The following is a 20,402-nucleotide window of genomic DNA, read 5'->3' as shown; positions in this document are numbered from 1 at the left end:
CCAAGATGAGGAAAACTGTCTTAAGCCAGGGAGGTGTGAATCTGAGAAATTCATAAACACGAAATGGAATTTAGGGTTCTGGGGAGAAGGAAGAAGAATGTGGTTGAAAAATACATCTGTTAAAATTATTATGTTTCTACTGTACATATGGTCGCATTGACAAGGATAAGAATGTAATAGATGAAGACATCTATTGCCACCTTAACGCGTTGTAGTTTATTATTCAACAAATGGAACTGAAACAGGTTGGACTTCGAGTTATTGCAATCGTTCTTCTACATCATAAGTGGAGTATGGACTCAGTAAATATTGCTAATATACTTCAAACAAATATATAGCTACAACACTCTTTTCACTACATTGATATGAGGCACTGAGATTGTATGCAACGGGGGTGTTTCACTTGGGCAGAAAAACATGCCAGAGAACAGTACTCCCGCTGGTATTTCACATCATTTAACTTGCCTAAAAATGTAGAGGATTTCAGTGCTATTATATGCTCCCGTTTCAACATTTAGATGAACGGACATCATAGATCGTAAAACAGAACGTGGTAGGAAGCTGAAGAGCAGCAGAAAAGGTGACACAAATCAAAGGGTTCACAGTAAAGGTTTTAAGAAACAACGGCAGCTACATTTATTACAGTATTAAATTCTTATATAAAAGTAATAATTACATTTATTACATTAAATTTTAAAAAAATAGGAAGATCAGGCTTTTTCAATTGAATATACTCAAGGAAAAGAATAATGCTATGAAAGCATTAATGGATATGCATTCCATAATATCTATTTCCCTGATCAATGGCCGAAATATTCTTCAATCTTACAGTCTCTGTGATTACGATAGGTTCGTTTTTCTGGCCGAGCACATTCTGCTAGTGACAAGAAAAAAGGAGATAAAGAGTAAAGAGGTATTTGCACAGCAGTCAAAAAGTGTAGCGGTTCCATGGCTTAATTATATTCAGTTTTTAAGTCCAATTTAATGGTTCATGAAGAGTGTTGAAACGGCTGCAGCAAATGCTACGAAGATTCAAAGGTAGAAGTGAAGACAAGGGTTTATTTGTTCAGATTTATAGTTACTGAACGGCATGTTGTTCCCATGGCGTCAAGTATAATTGAGAGCTTGAGGAAGGTCTTTTCAGGCAGCTATACAATTTACAGATTACTGCAAATGGGAGAAATGGATTATTTGAGAGTACCTGTTCTAAGAACAAAACCATGAAGAACAGCGGCGCAACAAATTGAACCGCTGATTTATAGAAACAGAACCCCGATTCAATCCTAATCTGAAGTGTTCCCTGTGCCTGGACTTTGTACGTTCCAGTTGTTACCGTCCGACTTTCCACCATTTGCTTCTATATCCTCCTAGATCCACACAGAATTGCGAATCATCTGGTTATTTGCCACTGTAAAGTGCCTGCATGTGTATGTGTGTCTTACAGTCTGGGGAACATGAGAATGAGGGAAGATTAAAGCATGCACGTCTTAAAGAAAGATCGTTGTAAATGTTTAGCGATGGGCGGCCGGGATTTAGTGATTAGAGAGCTCTATTCCCGTGCGTTATCTGCCTGTGAGCACATGATTGCAAAGTTAATCTGTTGCGAAATAGATAAGGAGATAAGAGATAAAGAGGAGGAATTTACACATTACTCACTGAGCTACCAGTCATTGAATAAAGAACGGGGGAGTGCCTAGCAAATATATTCGTAGTTGTAACGTTATGTAGCACTTCAGATTTCTGTGGAATTGGGATCATTTTTGAATAACGTAAGTCAGACCGCATGCGGTTTCTTCGTTCTATCTCCTCGCGGGTAGATTTGCCAGTGTTGTTAAGTGGTGTATGAAGTAGTACAGCAAACGACAAGATGTTCGTGAGATCTTGGGTGGATTGCAGGAAATAACTGAAAGTCAGAAGATAAAATTCGAACAAGAAAAATATGGTGTATAGTTATCCCGAATGTCAGTACCGTACTTCAAGGAGGACAGTGAATAACGACAATGAACTAATGTTGCTGATGGTGATATGGGAATTAGACATCTATTGCTAACCGCTAATTTATAGAGAGGCATCATTGAGGTAAAGTACGTTTGTAGATTTCTTTTCAAAACGAATTAGGTGTTAAACAATGAACAATTTTGATCCAAGGAAAATAAAATTTTTTTTCTGAGAGAGGCAATTACGTCAGCAGTTTCAACTTAACCTAACGATGCAGTGACAAACTGTCTTCGAATGGATATGTTTCTGTCATACAGTATGTGACGTTCTACGGCTGCCTGGTCTGCTAAGTGTTCTTACCATTATATTCTTGTAGAACACATTGGGCGAAGTTAAGTGAAAATTCAAGAAAAATTAGAACAGAGGCCTTGTAATCGTCTTTTAAAAGAACTGTAAAAAGTCAGAGTATGCAAGTGAGGACAAATCAGTGAACAAATATCTGATAATTTTAGACGTTGAGATATAGTAGTCATTGGATACTTTAACTTATTAAATGAGATAAGAACATTTTGTATCAAAATGAGGAAAATAATTAAATAGCAGTCCAGAAAACATCAACTGAGATAGGATCAGATTTATCCTTTCAGTTCAAGGCTATTCATTAGAACTTGTCGTCAGTCAGTTCAGGGCAACAGTCGTCGAATTTGAACTTTTGTACCTGAAGACATATTCATCTGTTAGGTGGGGAGCCTGGATGTGTTTATGCGTGCGGTGGAGGGGCGGTTTAGTGTACTGGTTGACTTAATTCTCTTTTTAAGTGTGAAGCAATTAATTCACCATGTATGAAGTGTTTAGAATTTTATCTCTAAGATATTTAGAGGACATTGAAGACAGAGGATGTAAGATGCCATATTAATAACTAAACATATAATGAGTGCATGAAAATGTCGTTGAAGTAAATAAATAGCTAAGAAGTTCTTAGGCATCGCAGAATGCCGATAGAACCGAAGTCTCTTTTCTTCTCACCTAGGTTTTGATTACATACGCAAGGCAGCGGGAAGTGTGTATATAAGATTCAGATTTCAAGTAAACAGTAGAAATCGAATTCTCGCCTCGTGAGTCCTTGCTCAGTCAGTTTATGCACCCACATCTAAAAGATTTTTTTTTTTGGCAACAGCAAATCATGTCGGCCCGTCTGAATCAGCGTGAAGTATGCCATATGAACGTATTCTATATCAAAACCAGTTTACTTTTATTACAACAATATGTTAAAACACACCATTCAAATACAAGCTGGCAAAACCTAAACGCAGTATTTTTTTTCTCTTTCTCAGAAGATCACCTCGTATGCCAAACGGCAGAGAGAAGCTCCTCATGAGTAACTGAAGTCTGTGTTTCCAACTTCTAATGTGTCACTGAAATTAAATCAAGATGCACCTCAGTTTTGTGTTTTGTGGAGGTGAGTATGGTTGATTTCCAATATTTGTTCTGCTTGCCACAAACCGTCGATCGAAAGTTTTATTTCGCATCATGTGTTGCAAACTTGTGATATTAAATCCCTTCAGAACTGCGGCATCTAAAACCAAAAAGGTAAACGTCGATACTGTCCAACCTTTCCTCATCAGCCTATTGCCACTATTATGCCAGTAACGCTTCTCTGAACGAGGTCATACACGGTTAGTATTTCATTTAAATCGCTTTACTGAAACAAATTTACTAGATATACAATTTCAGTCGCTCTGTGAAGTATCATCATTATCATACAGTTAACCCATCAAGGAATTCTGACCCCTGCCCCTCTATTGGAAAGATGGTAGAAACACCTGAAAGGGTGTACAACCCAGCACAAGGCCAACTTCCATCCCGCTTTGATATTGAACCCACTCTCCTCATTATTGGATTTTTCATCTTTCAGAATCTACCACGTCATGCCCTTGTACTGTGCTATCTGCCTGCACTACACATTCTGGAACTGTGGCAATGCATTCTACATTCTGTTACTGCTTGTTCTTTGACTTACCTCAGTGCACAGATGTGATGAAATTATATATATATAGATAACATGCAAAACTAATTATTTCACTGTACCTCGGTATACACGACAATAATTAACGAGAAATTTAATTTATTATATTAGCATAATGAGGTAAATAAGTCTTTTATAAAGAACAATGAAGTCACACTGTGTAACAGTTTGCAAATATCATTCTGATCCCGAAAGAACATATTTCCTCCTATTTACATTTGTTTCTTACTCTTACTTTTTACTCTCGTGTCTCCTTCCACACACAATCAAGTTGTACATTCCACGTTCTAATCGTGTATCATGAAATAAAATCTACAGTCTTTTGTACGTCAGGCAAAACTAATGCCTTCTGGATTTTCACCATGAAACTTTAAAAAAGTAGATTATTTCTCTTCAGTGTATTTAAAACTTCAGTCTCCAGAATATAATATGAAGCCCTGTTTTCGCCCTCTGGCTCAGAAGGAAACAGTTTTATTCTCTCCTGTATTGAAGTGACACGTTTCTAACGCGCGCACCTCTCCATCAGCGTCTTGTATTTATTATTTGTATATATCGAGGTCGTTTGAAAATAAAATTGCATCATCCATCTATCAGTTGCAAACAGGTTCTGGTACTTGACACGGTAGATAATGGAACTTTGGAACTCTCAGGATTTCTCCAGATTATTTTAAAATTTGTAATAGTGTAAGCAGTATTTAGCCATCCAAAACTGGAATATTAGCGTTTCAAATAACATTGATGTTGCAGATTTTATTGTTGTATTCATAAATGCAAGGAAATTTTTAATCCGTTTCCCATCACATCAAATTGTTAATCAGATGGTAACGTGCTGACCTAATGTAGATTTTTATCTTGATAAATTAAAACTAAGTTATATTAGTTACATAATATTTTACTTGGAGAGTGCGGTCTTCCCATCTCTTTCTCACTCACCATCCCTCCCTCTCTCTTGACTCTTTCTGTCTAACTATATATCTATCTTTCTATCTATCATCTCTCGAGCTATCCCTTGACCTATCTAGTCATCTTTCTGTCTATCGATATCTCTGTCTATTTTCGAGCCTGGCTACCTATCTATTAATCAGTCTCTTCATCGATTTATCGTTTAACTTCTTGCTTTATTTCCATTCTAAGTTTATTATTAATTAATTAGCACCGGCGTTCAGACGACAACAGCTCCAAATTCCATTAAACATATCAAGTCAGTAGGTTCCCGTGTATTATCTACTGGTCTGCAAACCACTTCTCCCATTCTTTGCAACTTGCACCTGTTGCACTTCCAAGTCTTCTGATTGAAGATGCAACAAAAGCAATCTTAATGGCTAACAATGCTTTTAATCGCAGTTGTGCTGTCTTACTAGGAGAGTAGTAACAGAGTGGTATAAATTTCTAGACGGCTTCTTCTGCTTATTAACCAGTGCAATGGTAACGTACACATGCGGAGTTCATTGCCAAATTCAAGTAAAAAAGAGATTTCCAATGTCGATGAATTATTATTGTGTGAATTTCCATACGCTGACCTTCCTCACTGTTATTACTTAACAGGTTTATGAAATGCATTTTCAGAAATCAAAACATACATCTAGATATGCAATGTTTACCTTAGGGGAAAAAAGAGAAATAATAATATAGCTGCATTTATGCAAAGTGTACGGTAAAGTTTAAAATATTAATATCAGCCTTCATGTTGTCAAATGTAATATAATATTGTAAACTATTTTATATTTCCTCCACAGTTCTTATTCTTATCAGTGAAAGCGTGGCTTCTGAAGGTTAGTGAAAATTAACAAAATTATAAACTATCGCGTAAATCAATCTTAGTTTCGTTCCTTAGCATTCACTATATGTAAAGAATAGATTGATGACTTTGCACGGATAATAAAGGGGATACATGAGAAAGGAAGTAAATACTGTGCTTGCAAATCTCAGCGACTAACCATGCCAGTCTAATTTAGAACACTTACGAGTATACCTAAATGAAGAAGATTTTTTTGCAGAAGTTATTAACGGAGAAACGAGAACATTGAGCTTTACAACACAATACAGTTCGGTTTGGTGCTGATCATTTCCGTTACTCTAAACGCAACGGAACCCTTCCCTCCTACATTTTCCACCACTTTTCTCTCAGCCATATGCTTATCTAAGATATTCTTAAATGCCTCAATGTATCTTCTTCTACCACTACCCCGGTAGTACGTACCTACCACTCTCTGTGGCAAGCACCTACCATAAGACCATAAGATCATAAGATATAGGAGCAGAATTAGGACATTTTGCGCTTCGATTCTGTTCCGCCATTTCATTATGACTGAGCCAATTTTCGTATCCTGCCTTCTCCCCGTATCCCTTCATGCCCTGACCAATCAAGAATATATCAACTTCTACCTTAAGTATACATAAATACCTGGCATCCACAGCTGAGTGTTGCAAATAATTTCCCAGATTCACCAATCTCTGTATAAAGAATTCCCCCTCATCTCCGTTATTAAATGATTCATTTCTGTTTTGGGATTGTGCGTTCTGATCCATAGAAAATAGCCCCTCCACATCCACCCTATCAAAGTCTTTCAATGTTCGATAGAATTAAATCAGGTCACCCTTCATTTTTCTGAATTCTAGTGAATACAGGGACAGAACCATTAAACGTTCTTCTTATGAAAAGCCATTTAATCCTAGCATCATTTTCGTGATCCTTTTTTCGTAAACTTCCCATGAACCCTTTCCAGTTTCAGCACATTCTTTCTAAGATAAGGGTATCACGCTAGACCAAATGAGGCGTCAATATATAAATTTTCAACATTACATCGTTGCCTTTATGTCCTATTCCGCCTGAAAAGAATGTTAAAGTTGTATTCGCCTTTCTCACCACAGACTCAATCTGCATATTAACCTTTTGGGAATCCTGTACAAAGACTCCCAAGTTCCTCTGCGCCTCAGTTTTTTTTAAATTTTGTAGTTTCTCTCCATTTAGAAGATAATCACTTCTACGAAAGCGCATGACCATATATTTCCAGGGACTGCATTCCATCTGCCAACACAAAATATTCAGCAGATGCTGGGGTCAAAGCAACACTCACAACACGCTGGTGGAACTCCGCAGGTTGGGCAGCATCCGTGGAAAAGATCAGTCAACGTTTCGGGCCGGAACCCTTCGTCAGGACTGTAGTGGGAAGGGGCAGAGGCCCTATAAAGAAGGTGGGGGGGGGGAGGGTGGGAAGGAGAAGGCTGGTAGGTTTCAGGTGAAAAACCAGTAAGAGGAAAGATAAAGGGGTGGGGGAGGGGAAGCAAGGAGGTGATAGGCAGGAAAGGTGAAGAAAGAATAGGGGGAAACACAAAGGGTAGTAGAAAAGAGGCGAAACCATGAAGGAGGTGATAGGCAGCTGGGGGAGGGGGCACAGTGACATAGGGATAGGGGAAAGGAGGGGGAGGAAATTAACGGAAGTTGGAGAATTCTATGTTCATACCAAGGGGCTGCAGACTACCTAGACGGTATATGAGGTGTTGCTCCTCCAACCTCAGTTTAGCCTCATTATGGCAGTGGAGGAGGCCATGTATGGACATATCTGAATGGGAGTGGGAAGCAGAGTTGAAGTGGGTGACTACTGGGATATCCTGTCTGTTTTGGCGGACGGAGCGGAGGTGCTCGACGAAACAGTCCCCCCATCTGCGTCGGGTTTCACCGATGTAGAGGAGGCCACATCGGGAGCACCGGATGCAATAGATGACCCCAACAGACTCACAGGTGACGTGTTGCCTCACTTCGAAGGATTGTTTGGGGCCCTGAATGGTGGCAAGAATGGTTCCATCTGCCATCTCTTTGCCCATTCTCCTAATCGGTCTCAGTCATAATGTAGCCTCTGTACTTTCTTGAAACTACCGGCTCTCCACATATCTTTATATCGTCTGCAAACCTGGACACAAAGCTATCAATTCCATCATCTAAATCATTGGCGCATAACGTAAAAAGAAGCGATTCCAACACAGACCCCGGTGTACATCACTAGTCACCGGCAGTCAACCGGAAAAGCTCCTTTCATTTCCAATCTTTGCCGCCAATCTGCTTTACCCATGATAGTTTGTTTGTTTTTTTTTGCAATACGTCGGGCTTGTAGCTTGTTAAGCAGCCTAATGTGTAGCACCTTGTCAAAAGGCTTCAGAAATTCCAGTACACAATATCAACCGATTGTCTTTTGATAATTCTGATTACTAATTGAAATAATTCCAAAGGATTTGCCAGGCAAGATTTTAGCTTAAATAACCCATACTGACTCCGGCGTATTTAACCATCTGCCTCCAGGTACCCTGAAACCTTATCCTTAATAACGGACTCCAACATCGTCCCAACCGCTGACGTCAGATTAACTTGCCTACAGTGTCATTCATTCTGCCTCTTTCTCTCTTCTTGAAGTGTAGAGTAACATTTAAAGCTTTTTAGTCTTCCGGAACCCTTCCAGAACATAGCGAACCCTGAAAGATCATTAGTACTGCATTCACTGTCTCTTCAGTCAGCTTTCAGAACCGTGAGGTGTACATCATTTGGTCCATGTGACTTATCTACCTTAAGTCCTTTCTGTTTCCCAAGAACCTTCTCTCTAGTAATGGCAACTTTACACACCTCATGACCAGTGATACCACGAACTTCCACAAAATTGCAATTGTCTTCCACAGTGAAGACAGATGCAACGTACTTATTCAGTTGCTCCGCCAATTTCTCATCCCCGATTAATAGCTCTCCAGCATTGTTTTTCAGCGGCACAATATCCATTGTCGCCTCTCCTTTACATTTTATGCACCTGAAGAAACAGTTGGTATCCTTCTTTTATATTAATGGATAGCTTACTTTCGTATTCCAGCTTTACCATCTTAATGATATTTTTAGTTGCTTTCTGCTGGTTTTTAATCAGCTTCCCAATCATCTAACGTCCCACTAAATTTTTCTCTATTATATGCCCCTCTTTGGTTTTATGTTGGCATTGACTTCTCTTGTCAGTCACGGTTGCGTCATCTTACCTTTAGATTACCCTTCCTCAGTGGGATTTATATATTCCATGCCTTTTGAATTGCCTCGGGAAACTCCAGTGACTGCGACTCTGCCGTCATCCCTGCTTTGTTCTTCTCCAATGAATTCTAGCTAGCTCGTGTTTCATGCCTGTGAAATTGCATTTACTCCACTGTAATATTGATACTGCTGACTTTAGCATATGCTTCTCAAATTTCAGGGCAAATTCGATCATGTTATGATCACTGTTCCTCAGAGTTCTTTTACCTTAAAGTCTCTGATCAATCCCAGTTCACTGCACAACATCTAGCAGACCAGCTGATTCCCTAGTGGGCCCAATCACCAGAAGGCTTTCGAGAAATTCCCTTATTTGAATCCAGCAAAAATCTGTTTTCCCTAATTCACCTGCATATTGAAAGTCCCCATGACTTCTGTAACATTTTCGTTTTAGCCTACATTTTCTATCTTCCATCGTAATTTGTAGAACACATCCTTATAAATGTTTGGAGGTCTGTCTACCACTCTCATCGGTGTCTTTTTATCTTTGCAGTTCCTTCACTTTATCGACAATGATTCAACAAATTGCGACATATTGTCACCATTTTCTAATAATATGATTTCATTTTTGTACCAACAGAGCAACACCACCAATTCTGCCTTTCTGCCTGTCCTTTCGATGCAGGGTGTATCCTTGGACATTAATCACCCAGCTCTAATGGTCTTTCAGCCATGATTCAGTGATGCCTACAACATCATGCATGCATGTCAATCTGTATCCCTGGTACAACTTCATCTACCTAATTACATATACTGCGTGCACTCAAATATGACAGCTTCAGTCGTGTATTCTTTACCTCTGACATCCTCTCCTATACATTCCAAAATCAGTATAAAATTATGGCTGCTTGTATTAGCACTTCCACCACGGGATTAAGTGATAAGAAAATATTTGAATGCCAGAAAGCTACAATCTGCATTTCTTGCACGTGTCTGCTTCTAACAAGATATGAACAGTGAAAACAAACTCGTTATCAGAGACCATGCTCAAAATCTGTCCATGTTGAATGACAGGAATTCATGCCACGTCCTCTCCCCATGCCCCATCCCAGCTCCAGCCCTTGCTATGTCTTCGTCTCCCGTTGGTCTCGCCTTCAGATCCCTGCGCTCGCTCCTCAGCGAGTTTCGGACCCAGCCTGATAAAAGACGTTTTTTTCCTGCTCCTCTCGGTTTCTGTACGTATATAATTGATAATGATCTCTTAACACGTTCACTGACGACTTCTTTTATGGATCTCTTGAACTTTTAATTTCCAATATCTGACGTGATTTCAATCGCCTTAACTTCCACAATCTCTTCCAGTTTTTAAGCTCCTTCCTGGCTGCATTGTAGCTATCAAGAGCGCATCTGTTTTCAACCATGGTTCCTTCAGCCTATCATTACTTTCCTGCTTCAAAGGGGCAAATCTCTCCAGAACCCTATTTAAATTTCCCTAAACAGCCTCCATATTTCTGTTTTGTATTTTCCTGCTTACATTTGTTCCCAAATTTACCTCCCCAGTTCCTGTTGAATAGTTTCATTCGTCTTCCCGAATGAAATACTTTCTCATAAAATCTGTTCCTACCTTTCTCCAAGACTATGTTAAAGCGAGTGGTGGTTACTGCCTCCGAAATGCTCACCCACCGAGAGATCTGACAACTGATCAGTTTCATTTACCCATACCGGATTCAGTCTTGCCACTCGTCCAGTCGGCCTCTCCAAATTGTGTTGCAGGGCACACTTTACAAATTTTCGCCCCATTCAAACATTTCGCACTAAGGAAATGCCAATCAACATTAGATAAGGCGAAGACCCGTACGATAACAATCCTGCTAGTTTTGCACCTTTCCAAAGTATATCTAACGTTATGTACCGCGGTCTCACTGCTGCTCGGGAGGGTTTTCTAAAGAATACTCTCATAGTGTGATTGTTCCCTTCCTGCTTTTGACTTTCACTCACAGTGACAGAGCAGTCTATACATCGACGAACCCCTCCCTTTTTGCAGTTGTGACACGCTCCCTGATTAGTTATGCTACCCTCACACCTCTTTTACCTTCTTCATTGTCACTTTGAAACATGTAAATCCAGGAACATCCAATAGCCAATCCTGCTCTTGATCAATGTTTAGAGTTCACATTTTGAACCTCCTGACAGCTAATTCTCTGTAACAGCCCAATCTCTTACTTCCATATGTTGACACATATTCTAAGTTCATCAACGACGACCTTGTGTATATTGGCACATATTCGCCATTAAGAATATTGCGGATACAATCTGAGGTATCACTGATCGTTACACAGTGGAGGCACCATAGTATTTTGGAATCTCTTTCCTGTCCACAACATCTCCTGTTTATACCCCAATCTATTGAATGTCCTTTCATGGCCGCTCTCCTCTCCTCCCCCTTCTCTTATTAGCCAGAAAGCTAGATTCAGTGTAGAGACTCGTTAGCTCTGCTTTTCCCCTGGCTTGTATCCACAGTGTATAATTGTTATTGAGGCGAACGGTCACAGGGTAGTCTGAATTGTCTCTCCGTTCCTTTTTCCTCTCTTGCTAGTCACGAAGCTACCTTTTTCCTGCACTTGTCCGTGACAATTTGCACTTGTCCCACCAATGTTCTGTCTTCATACCTCGACAGGGTTCTGCCTCCCCCTGTTCATTCCCTTCCCAGACATATCAGATATCTATATTCAGGGCCTCGACGAAATATTTTCGACCCTTCTATGTCAAAAATCATCACTCGTCCAGTTTAATTCAAATGGAAATTCGTCTCAGGTCTAGTTGCAGCACTGAACTTACATACAATCTCTTGGAAGAAATTTGGAGGTTTGCAGCCACAAGGGGGTAGGGAAGAAATCGTCGACGTTTCTTGTCGACACCCTGCATCGGGACTGAGAGTGCAGAGGGGAGCTGACTACCATAAAGAGAACATGAGACGTCAGGGAGTTTTGCGGGGCCAATTGTAGGCGTAGGATGGGAGGTGGATGTCAGAGGGGTTGAAGCTGTATGATAGTGATAAATTAATTCGCCAGAAAGAGTGAGAGAGAGGAGAAGGATAAAAAAAAATAGGTCAGCAAAGATAGAGTAGAGAATGGTTTAGATTAGAGACAGCTACTGAGCAAGGGACAAGCAGGATTCAAGTTTGCTTATTGTTATTCGACATTACACGAGTGTAAAATAGAACACAATGATTGTTCATCCTGATCAGATGTATGATAATAAACTCTGTAAGAGTAAATAATACGATAAAACTCAATAAATATAAATGCATACGATTAGCTTTTATACATAGACTGACAGATTGTATGTGCACACAGGGACACTAGGTATAATACTATCTGTACATAAGGCAAGTCTGACACGAAATGATGTTGTAATAGAGGTGGGGAATCTGATGGGGATTGTCAATCAGTGGAGACGTTACTCATAATGACGGCTTGGAAGAAGTAGCTTTTTGTGTCTAGTGATCCTGACGTTTTTGCTGCGTAATCTCTTCCCTCGTGGGAATGGAACAAACAACCATAGAAAGTCTAAGAGTGCTAGATAATTAAACTTCGTGTCGGTTCCCATGAAGGCACTGAGTACGCCCTTCTTAACCACGTACTAACGGTACCTTCTGAAATTCGTACTGGGGAGTGCAGTCGCCGAAAGTAATGGTTCTGAGTGCTTAGACATTTTTTTTCTCGGAACCATTAACGAACAAACAAAACCTCCACCCTATTTCTACCTCTCAGTAACACGTTACGTTACAGCACGAAATTTAGACACCTTGGTAGTGCAAATTGTAAAATAATGATAAGGCCAAGTATATCATGAACAAAGTCGCAATCTTTCGACGCATTCCTGCTAAACAAGGACAAATGAATCTCGATGGGAGCCTTACATGGCCATTGGCAATCTAGGTCTGATAGACTGAACAGGCTAGTTTCTGTCCTCTATGACACCATAGGCTGCTTCACATCATACGGATTGAAACCTGTTCGGCTGTGTTTTTGTATAAATGATGTAAACTTTCATTGTGACAATGTTATTCCTTCCTGTTACTTCGGCCTCCACTACTGCCACGTCCCAAAGTTTCCTGACTTACTTCTGCACGTGTTCAGTGTAAGGTATCCAGTGTACGGGAGAGTGATGCAATCTTTGTTGAACTGATCGAAATGTTGGGATATAAAATGGGTCTTGTGTAGGATCAGAAGGGTGGTGCGGTAACTGACTTTGTGGTACCTGCTGCTCGGTTCGGTCTAGATGAGCTTTAGGATGATTATTGCCATGATATGAGACTCATTGACAATGTTTAAGTAAGATATAGAAAAAAGTGACACTGTTTTATCTTGGTCAAATAATTATAGCATGTCTTTAAGAAATAACATTGGTTATCATCAATATATCTGTTATTTTTGTATTCTTCAGATCAACTTATGTTGCGTCTGGTCGATGGAGACAGCATATGCTCTGGGAGAGTGGAGGTTCTCTACAATGACACGTGGGGGACAATTTGCGATGATTACTGGGATATGGCAGATGCTGTCGTCGTCTGCCGGCAGATAAACTGCGGGTTTGCTGAATCAGCAAGAGGCTCATCTCAATTCGGCGAAGGTATAGATGACATCTGGTTGGACGACGTGCGCTGCGTAGGAACTGAGACGAACATCCGTCAGTGCAAAGTCAGGCAGATTGGGGAACATAACTGCAATCACGTGGAGGACGCTGGCGTAATATGCAATACTGGTGAGAGACTGACATTGACATCTACTGTATTTATTAATCTACAGGTATAATTTAATTTATATAAGAAAATTGCTCGGCATCCAGACAACGTTACACTTCCATGCTGGTGTAATATTTCCCACCGTGGTTCTTAAAGTATAGATAGAACAACTTCAGAATTACCTTGAAATTATCAAAAGGAATTAAAAAACATATCTTGCAAAATCTGTTTGTCATATAATCTTTCCACAGTAATAAGGTAACATTATTTCTTTCATCGGGGAAGCCATTGAAAATTGACAAACAGTTGCTCCAATTAATACTCCTGCAAGGATTCTTCATCGTGCAACGTGACATGTAACCATGCAGTAAGAAAACAAGCATAAAATATTTTAAACACTAAAAATTACGAAGATTTTGAAAATTTCTGTGTACAATTACTTTGCTATTACGAGCCTGAAGCAATGGAGTCCTTAAATACCCCCTTCTATTCGTTTTTATCAGCTTGTAACGCGAGGATTCTTATGAAAACAACTTACACTTAATTTCCACTACTACTGAGTGTTCGTTCGTCGTCTTCTGCTACTGTTCCTATTCACTCCAACTTTCCTCTGCTTACCACTGTTATAACATATGGTTATTTGAGTTACTGGCGTCTTCCTGTCAGCTTGAACCAGTCTGGCCATTGTCCTCTGATGTCTCATTAACATGATGCTTCCGCCAACAGAACTGTCAGTCATTAGATACTGTTCTTCCCATATCATTCCCCGTCAACAGCAGCCATTGTTGTGCGTGAAAACCACAGGTGTTGGTCAATTTCTGAGATATTTATACCACCTTGACCAGCACCAGCAATCAGTCAACGGTCATCAATTACATCAAATTCCTTCCTCCTTCTAATGTTTATCTGAAAACAACTGAATCGTTTGTAAGCATTGAGTTGCTGCCAAATGATTGACTGATTAGACATCTGCATTAACGAGCAGGTGCAGTGGTGTACATAACAATGCGGCCACTGAGAGTACAACTGAACCTCCAGTGTGACATCATAGCACAGATACAGTACAGCTGGTTTACCTCCAGTCCCGTTTCACAACGTTTACTTTTCCGGGCGTTCTGTTGCAGATCACCCACCGAAGCCAACCATCTACAATGGGAAAGTAACAGATATTTTTATGAAAGGAGAAGACCTGAAGATAAAATGTAGCACTCAAGGTTTCTACACTTCGACAAAGTTTTACCTCTTCAAAGACAACGACAATACGCCCATCCTAACGAAAGAACCCAGAACAAGGCATTACACTGCGACCTTTGTAATATCGAACATTACAGAAGCAAATAAAGGGAATTACAGCTGCAGTTACGATTCCGAAATTTCTGGGAAAGCATTTAGATCCGTGAAGAGTGACAACGTAAACGTAATGTTAAAAGGTACGTTCTACTTTCAACATGGGAATCACGGGGCATGCTGAATCCATACAAGGAGATATTACGCTGAACTCTTCTTCCGCCGCCTCCTCCTCCGAGCCTATTTCTTTGGCAAAGACACTCCACCCTACACCGATAGCTCTCTACTCCCTCCGCCTCAACACTTAATCTCACCATCAAACCCGCAGATAAGCGGGGAGCTGTAGTAGTCTGGCGTACTGACCTCTCCCTTGCTGAGGCCCAGCGCCAACTCAGAGACACCTCATCTTACTTACCCCTCGAACAGGACCCCTACTAAAGAACACCAGGCCATTGTTTCCTGCACCATCACCAACCCCTTTTACATGCTACCCAACATCCCAAAACATCCAGGTAAACCCATTGTTTCAGCTTGTTCTTGCTCCACCGAACTCATATCGGCATACCTCGACTCTGTTTTATACCCCCTAGTTCAGCATCTTCCTACCTACATCCGTGACACTTCACACGTTCTGGATCGTTTTAATCATTTCAGGTTCCCTGGCCCCCATCATCTTATTTTTACTATGGATGTCCAGTCCCTATACCTCTCCGACCCCCACCAGGAAGGCATCAAAACTCTCCGCTTTTTTCCGGACACCAGACCCAACCAGTTCCCCTCCATCACCACTCTCCTCAGACTTAAAGGACATTTCCTCACTCGAAATAATTGGATCCTCTCACTTCCGTCAAACAAAAGGGGTAGCCATGGGCACTCGCATGGGTCACAGTTATGCCTGCCTGTTTGTCGGCTACGTGGAACAGTCTATGTTAGAACCTGCACCGGTGTCCGTCCCGCACTTTTCCTGTGCTACGTCAACGATTGCAAAGGTGCCGCTTCCTTAGGGAAAACAGAGATTATACAGCAAACCTCTACGTTCTCTGATTACTACTCAGCGACACTAAAAGTTCATTTCCAAATTGCAATAAACAAATGACATTCCTAAAACATCATATAAAGATTTAAATCGAATCACCTCAATATCAGTATCTCACTAATATAAGTTATGACATTTTAGTGAAAAATGAGTTGTATTTTCAACTTCTTACCAGCATTAAGGGTTAGCTTTATCTTGGAGTAGGTTAACTGGGCAATGCAATGTCGTGAACCGAAAGGCCTACTCTACGGTTTACCGTTGTATGTTCTAATTGTCAAAAAGATTAATTATCATCTTAAACCCATTCATGTACTGTTGAATTCAAATTAATATTCAAATTGATATTCAAATTAATATTCAAATTGATATTCAAATTAATATTCAAATTTATCTTTGATCTTTTTTTTCCAGAATTTCTGCCGCCACCTGACTTTATCCATAATCGGATTCCTAGTGTTATAGTGGAAGGACAGGACGTCACTTTACTATGCGACTCGCCAGATTATTATGAAAAATGCAAATTCTATCTGTACAAAGACAACGAAACTAACCTCATTAGTACCCAGATAGCAAAAGACGAGTTACACCAGACTTTGTTTAATATAACAGAGATTAAAAAAAGCGACGAGGGAAGTTACTACTGCAAATATGAAGTATTTCTGTCGGAAAATCTTCGCTGCAACTCGTCGTTGAGCAGTGCCATAAATATTACAGTGCAAGGTAAGTGATGTACTGCACTTCTAACGTTTTCTGCATGGGGCAGCATGGTACCCCAGTATCTATACTAAAGGTATTACAGCACCAACGAATTAGTTCACTTCCCGCTGCGGAGTCAGTAAGGAGTTTGTACGTTCTCACCGTCACCACGTGGGTTTCCTCTGGGTGCTCTGCTTTCTACTAAATACGTAGGAGTGTGCATTGTAGGGTAATCTGTCACTGGTTGTAATTGGGTGGCGCGGACTCATTGGGCGAGAAGGTCCTTTTACCGTGCTCTAAGTACTGAAAATGCTTCAGCAGACAGCATTGTATTGGAATATTATTTGACAATTGCATTGCAAGCGAATGACTGAGAAAAGCAAACATTAATTATCCGTACTCCAGTTTCCTTTAGTATCCCAAAGGCAACCGTTCTATGTCTTCCTTATCAGAAGGTGTAAAGCTCAGACTTGCAAATAAGGATAAAGAATGCGAAGGAGAAGTGGAGATCTACTACAATGGTACCTGGGGGAAAGTCTGCGGAAACAGCTGGCAAATTTCAGAAGCGCAGGTAGTGTGCAGGCATCTGGGCTGTGGGTTCGTGAAGAACGCCTCCCCTAGTGAACGCTATGGGATGGGAGATAACGAAGTCCGACTGAACTACGTCCACTGCCTGGGTACCGAAACGCTTTTGTGGAACTGCCTTACGCTGTCCTGGACAGAGAACATCTGCTTCGGTCACTACAGAGCGGAAGTAACTTGTTCAGGTAAACACAAAGTAAATTGAAATTTCGTGCAGTAGTAGAAAATCTATCTCTCTTAACTTCTCGCAGTCTGGACTTGGTATGATTCAATATCTGTACAATATTTAAACTACATCTTAGAGCATAATTCGATATCAACTCTCCGCATGTGAAAACCATTTCCCACAAGGCTGCTGTGGCATTGCCGTATACGGTGTTGTTAACTTATTCACATTATTATATGTAGACGTGAAGACCATAAGACATAGGAGCAATATTAGGTTATTCGGCCTATTGTATCTGATTTGTAATTCCATCACGGTTGATTTATTATGTCTCTAACGCCATTCTCCTGCTTTCTCCCTGTAATCTTTGACACACTGATTAATCAAGAACCCATCAACGTCTGCTTTAAATCCACTCAATGACTTCGCCTCCACAACCGTCAGAGGCAATGAATTCCACAGATTCACTACCATTTGCCGATAGAAATTCCTCCTCATCTTTGTTCTAAACGGATGACCATCTATTGCAAGACTGAACTGCTTGTTCATACAATCTCCTTCTACAGTTGACAGCTATTCCACATCCACCCTATTTAGGCCCTTTAATATTCAGTAGTGTTCAGTGACATCCAACCCACATTCTAATCTCCAGCAATTACGACAAAATGTTGTTTTTCTTCCACCCCCCCGCCCCCTTCAGAGCAGCCCCTGAAACCATCCATTTCAATATTCCGTTCACCAAGTATTTACATGCCGGGTGAGAACGTGACAGGTCGGTGTACGTTATCCTCCTTCTACGCCGGCAGTCGGATGTTCCTCCACAGATTTGGTGAGAAGAAACCCCTATTGTCTTTGCCGATACCGGATAACGAAATATCGGTGAACTTCACAGTCGTCAATGTTCAGACAACGCACTCCGGAAATTACACGTGCAGCTACGATGTAGATGTTGCAGAGTTGGTCTTCAGCTCGGAACACAGCGATCAGCAAACAATAACTGTGAAAGGTAGGCATTTCCATCTGACACTTCTCTATCGAGTCCAAAAATATCACCATAAAATTCTGAAATCGTATGCAACTGCCGCTTCACATCGTTCAGATTTTGCTATCAATTCTTGAGCGAATTTCTTATCAAGATAATGATTGCTTTCATTTATGGTCGTCTGTTATATAAGTGATGTGGATTCTTTGGGAGGGGTGTTGAAGGATCTTTTAAGGATGCTGACTAGATTAGAGGGCATGTGCTATAGCTAAACTTCAGCTGTTACCTCTGGAGCTAAGGAAGCAAAGATAAGACGTGATAGATGTTTATCCGATCACACACACACACACACACACACACACACACATATGTATAAAGCACTGAGATAGGCACATGAATGGGCAATAGGCAATTGGCAGGGAATGGAGGGCTATAAACATAATGCGGGCAAAGGATTTACTTTAGTTGAGTATTTAATCGCAAATTTAATTAGTTTAACTTAGCGTTGTGGGAGGAGGGTCTGTTCCTTGGTAGTACTGTTCTATATTTTGGACTGATAAGAGGAGTTTGCCTTCAAGTGCTACGCATTTGTATTTCTCTGTTAGTAGCATTAGATTCAAACAATAAGAAACTGAAAATATCTACAAAACAAATATACTTAGGACTATGCTATTGTAATCTCCAATGCATTTCTTTTTGTGCAGTACCTTATTATTAGCGGCCTTTTTAAAAAGAGGTAGAAGGTAATTTGAATAATTTGTATGCTTCAAACGAATAAAGAGGCTGTTTTACAAAACACGAGTTGCGTTCAATCAAAATTGTTTATTGCGATAGAATTACATAGTACTGAGCCACTTTCTCGTCCATTCTATGTAAGTTTCATGTTTGCGACCCCAGTATGAAAATGATCCCCCTCTGGTCCCCTTTAAATCTTTCTCCTCAGACCACGATTCTGCATCCTCTAATTCTGAGTCTAGTACTTTAAAAAAGGTATTGTGATCATCCACTTGATCATTGTCCCTTGTGGCTTATATATTTATGTGAGTTCACTATTTAATTATCACATCTACTCTCTTACGTTTGTAGTTTGTTAAGTATTTATAATGACTGGAGAATATTGAAAACTTAATAACTAGGTAATAGTATGCAGTTATCAAGGTCAATTGCACCAAACTAATAACCGGAAAGAGCACTAATATTATGTTCCAATAAATTGGATGCAACACGAACTGCTATGTATACATATCTGTCCTTATACTGCCCAATAGTATCCTAGCCAGCGAAACACTGCCACTCTATAAATAAATTACCAACACTGCTGTAATATTATTTCATGTAGCAATTCATATATACACAGTAAATAATCATCGGTCAACTGAAGTAAAAACATAATCAGCTGGAAAATTAGAAACTATTATCTCTATGTAGTTGTGGTAATGCATTTGCTGAAACCTGTACCCGTTTCAAGTAAAATATAAAATATTCGCTAGACACTACTCAGCTCTGCTATTTTTCAAAATTTATTAGTTATCACTTCTATCCTCAAAATGGCTTAGCATTTAATGTTTCAAAAAACATTCAAGAATAACGGCGTTTATTTATTTTTCAGATGGGCCGCCTGAGCCCGTTCTATCCACGGATAAGGATCCTCCAAGTTATCTTCCGGGCCAGGAAATAACCCTGCAGTGCAGTGCGCCGAACTATTTCCAGGTTACCAGTTATTACCTGTATAAAGACGATAAAAAGAACTGCATCAGGTCCCAGGCTAGCACTATGACTGACAACTTCGTAGTGTTCAAAATCATGGCTGAAAGTAACAAGGACAGTGGTGATTACACTTGTCAGTATGAAACCAACTCATCGGGACAGATGTACAATTCATCACACAGTGAGCTCATAAAAATCACAGTGGTTGGTAAGTGTAACAACCTACGAAAAATAACTCA

The 20,402-nt window shown here is 40.2% G+C and overlaps 1 protein-coding gene across 3 annotated transcripts in view; it reads left to right on the top strand.

The window, feature by feature from the left end:
- LOC134338839 (immunoglobulin superfamily member 1-like) overlaps positions 1-20,402 on the top strand; it is an 83,800-nt gene that overhangs the window by 15,681 nt on the left and 47,717 nt on the right. For 2 of the 3 annotated variants that reach the window (XM_063034974.1, XM_063034975.1), the window contains 8 exons: positions 3,273-3,397; positions 5,701-5,736; positions 13,410-13,727; positions 14,832-15,137; positions 16,442-16,750; positions 17,179-17,493; positions 18,175-18,480; positions 20,066-20,371. In XM_063034974.1, the coding sequence (XP_062891044.1) occupies positions 3,370-3,397; positions 5,701-5,736; positions 13,410-13,727; positions 14,832-15,137; positions 16,442-16,750; positions 17,179-17,493; positions 18,175-18,480; positions 20,066-20,371 (1,924 nt within the window). In that variant the 5' untranslated portion in view covers positions 3,273-3,369. Of the gene's footprint in view, positions 1-1,750; positions 1,770-3,272; positions 3,398-5,700; positions 5,737-13,409; positions 13,728-14,831; positions 15,138-16,441; positions 16,751-17,178; positions 17,494-18,174; positions 18,481-20,065; positions 20,372-20,402 lie in introns of those variants that run through there. The other variant, XM_063034977.1, reaches the window with a different exon arrangement.

Source organism: Mobula hypostoma, chromosome 28 (assembly GCF_963921235.1).
Source record: "Mobula hypostoma chromosome 28, sMobHyp1.1, whole genome shotgun sequence".
Taxonomy (NCBI): Eukaryota; Metazoa; Chordata; class Chondrichthyes; order Myliobatiformes; family Myliobatidae; genus Mobula; species Mobula hypostoma.
The sequence above is the reverse complement of the archived record's forward strand: the minus strand, read 5'-3'. Positions and strand labels throughout refer to the sequence as shown.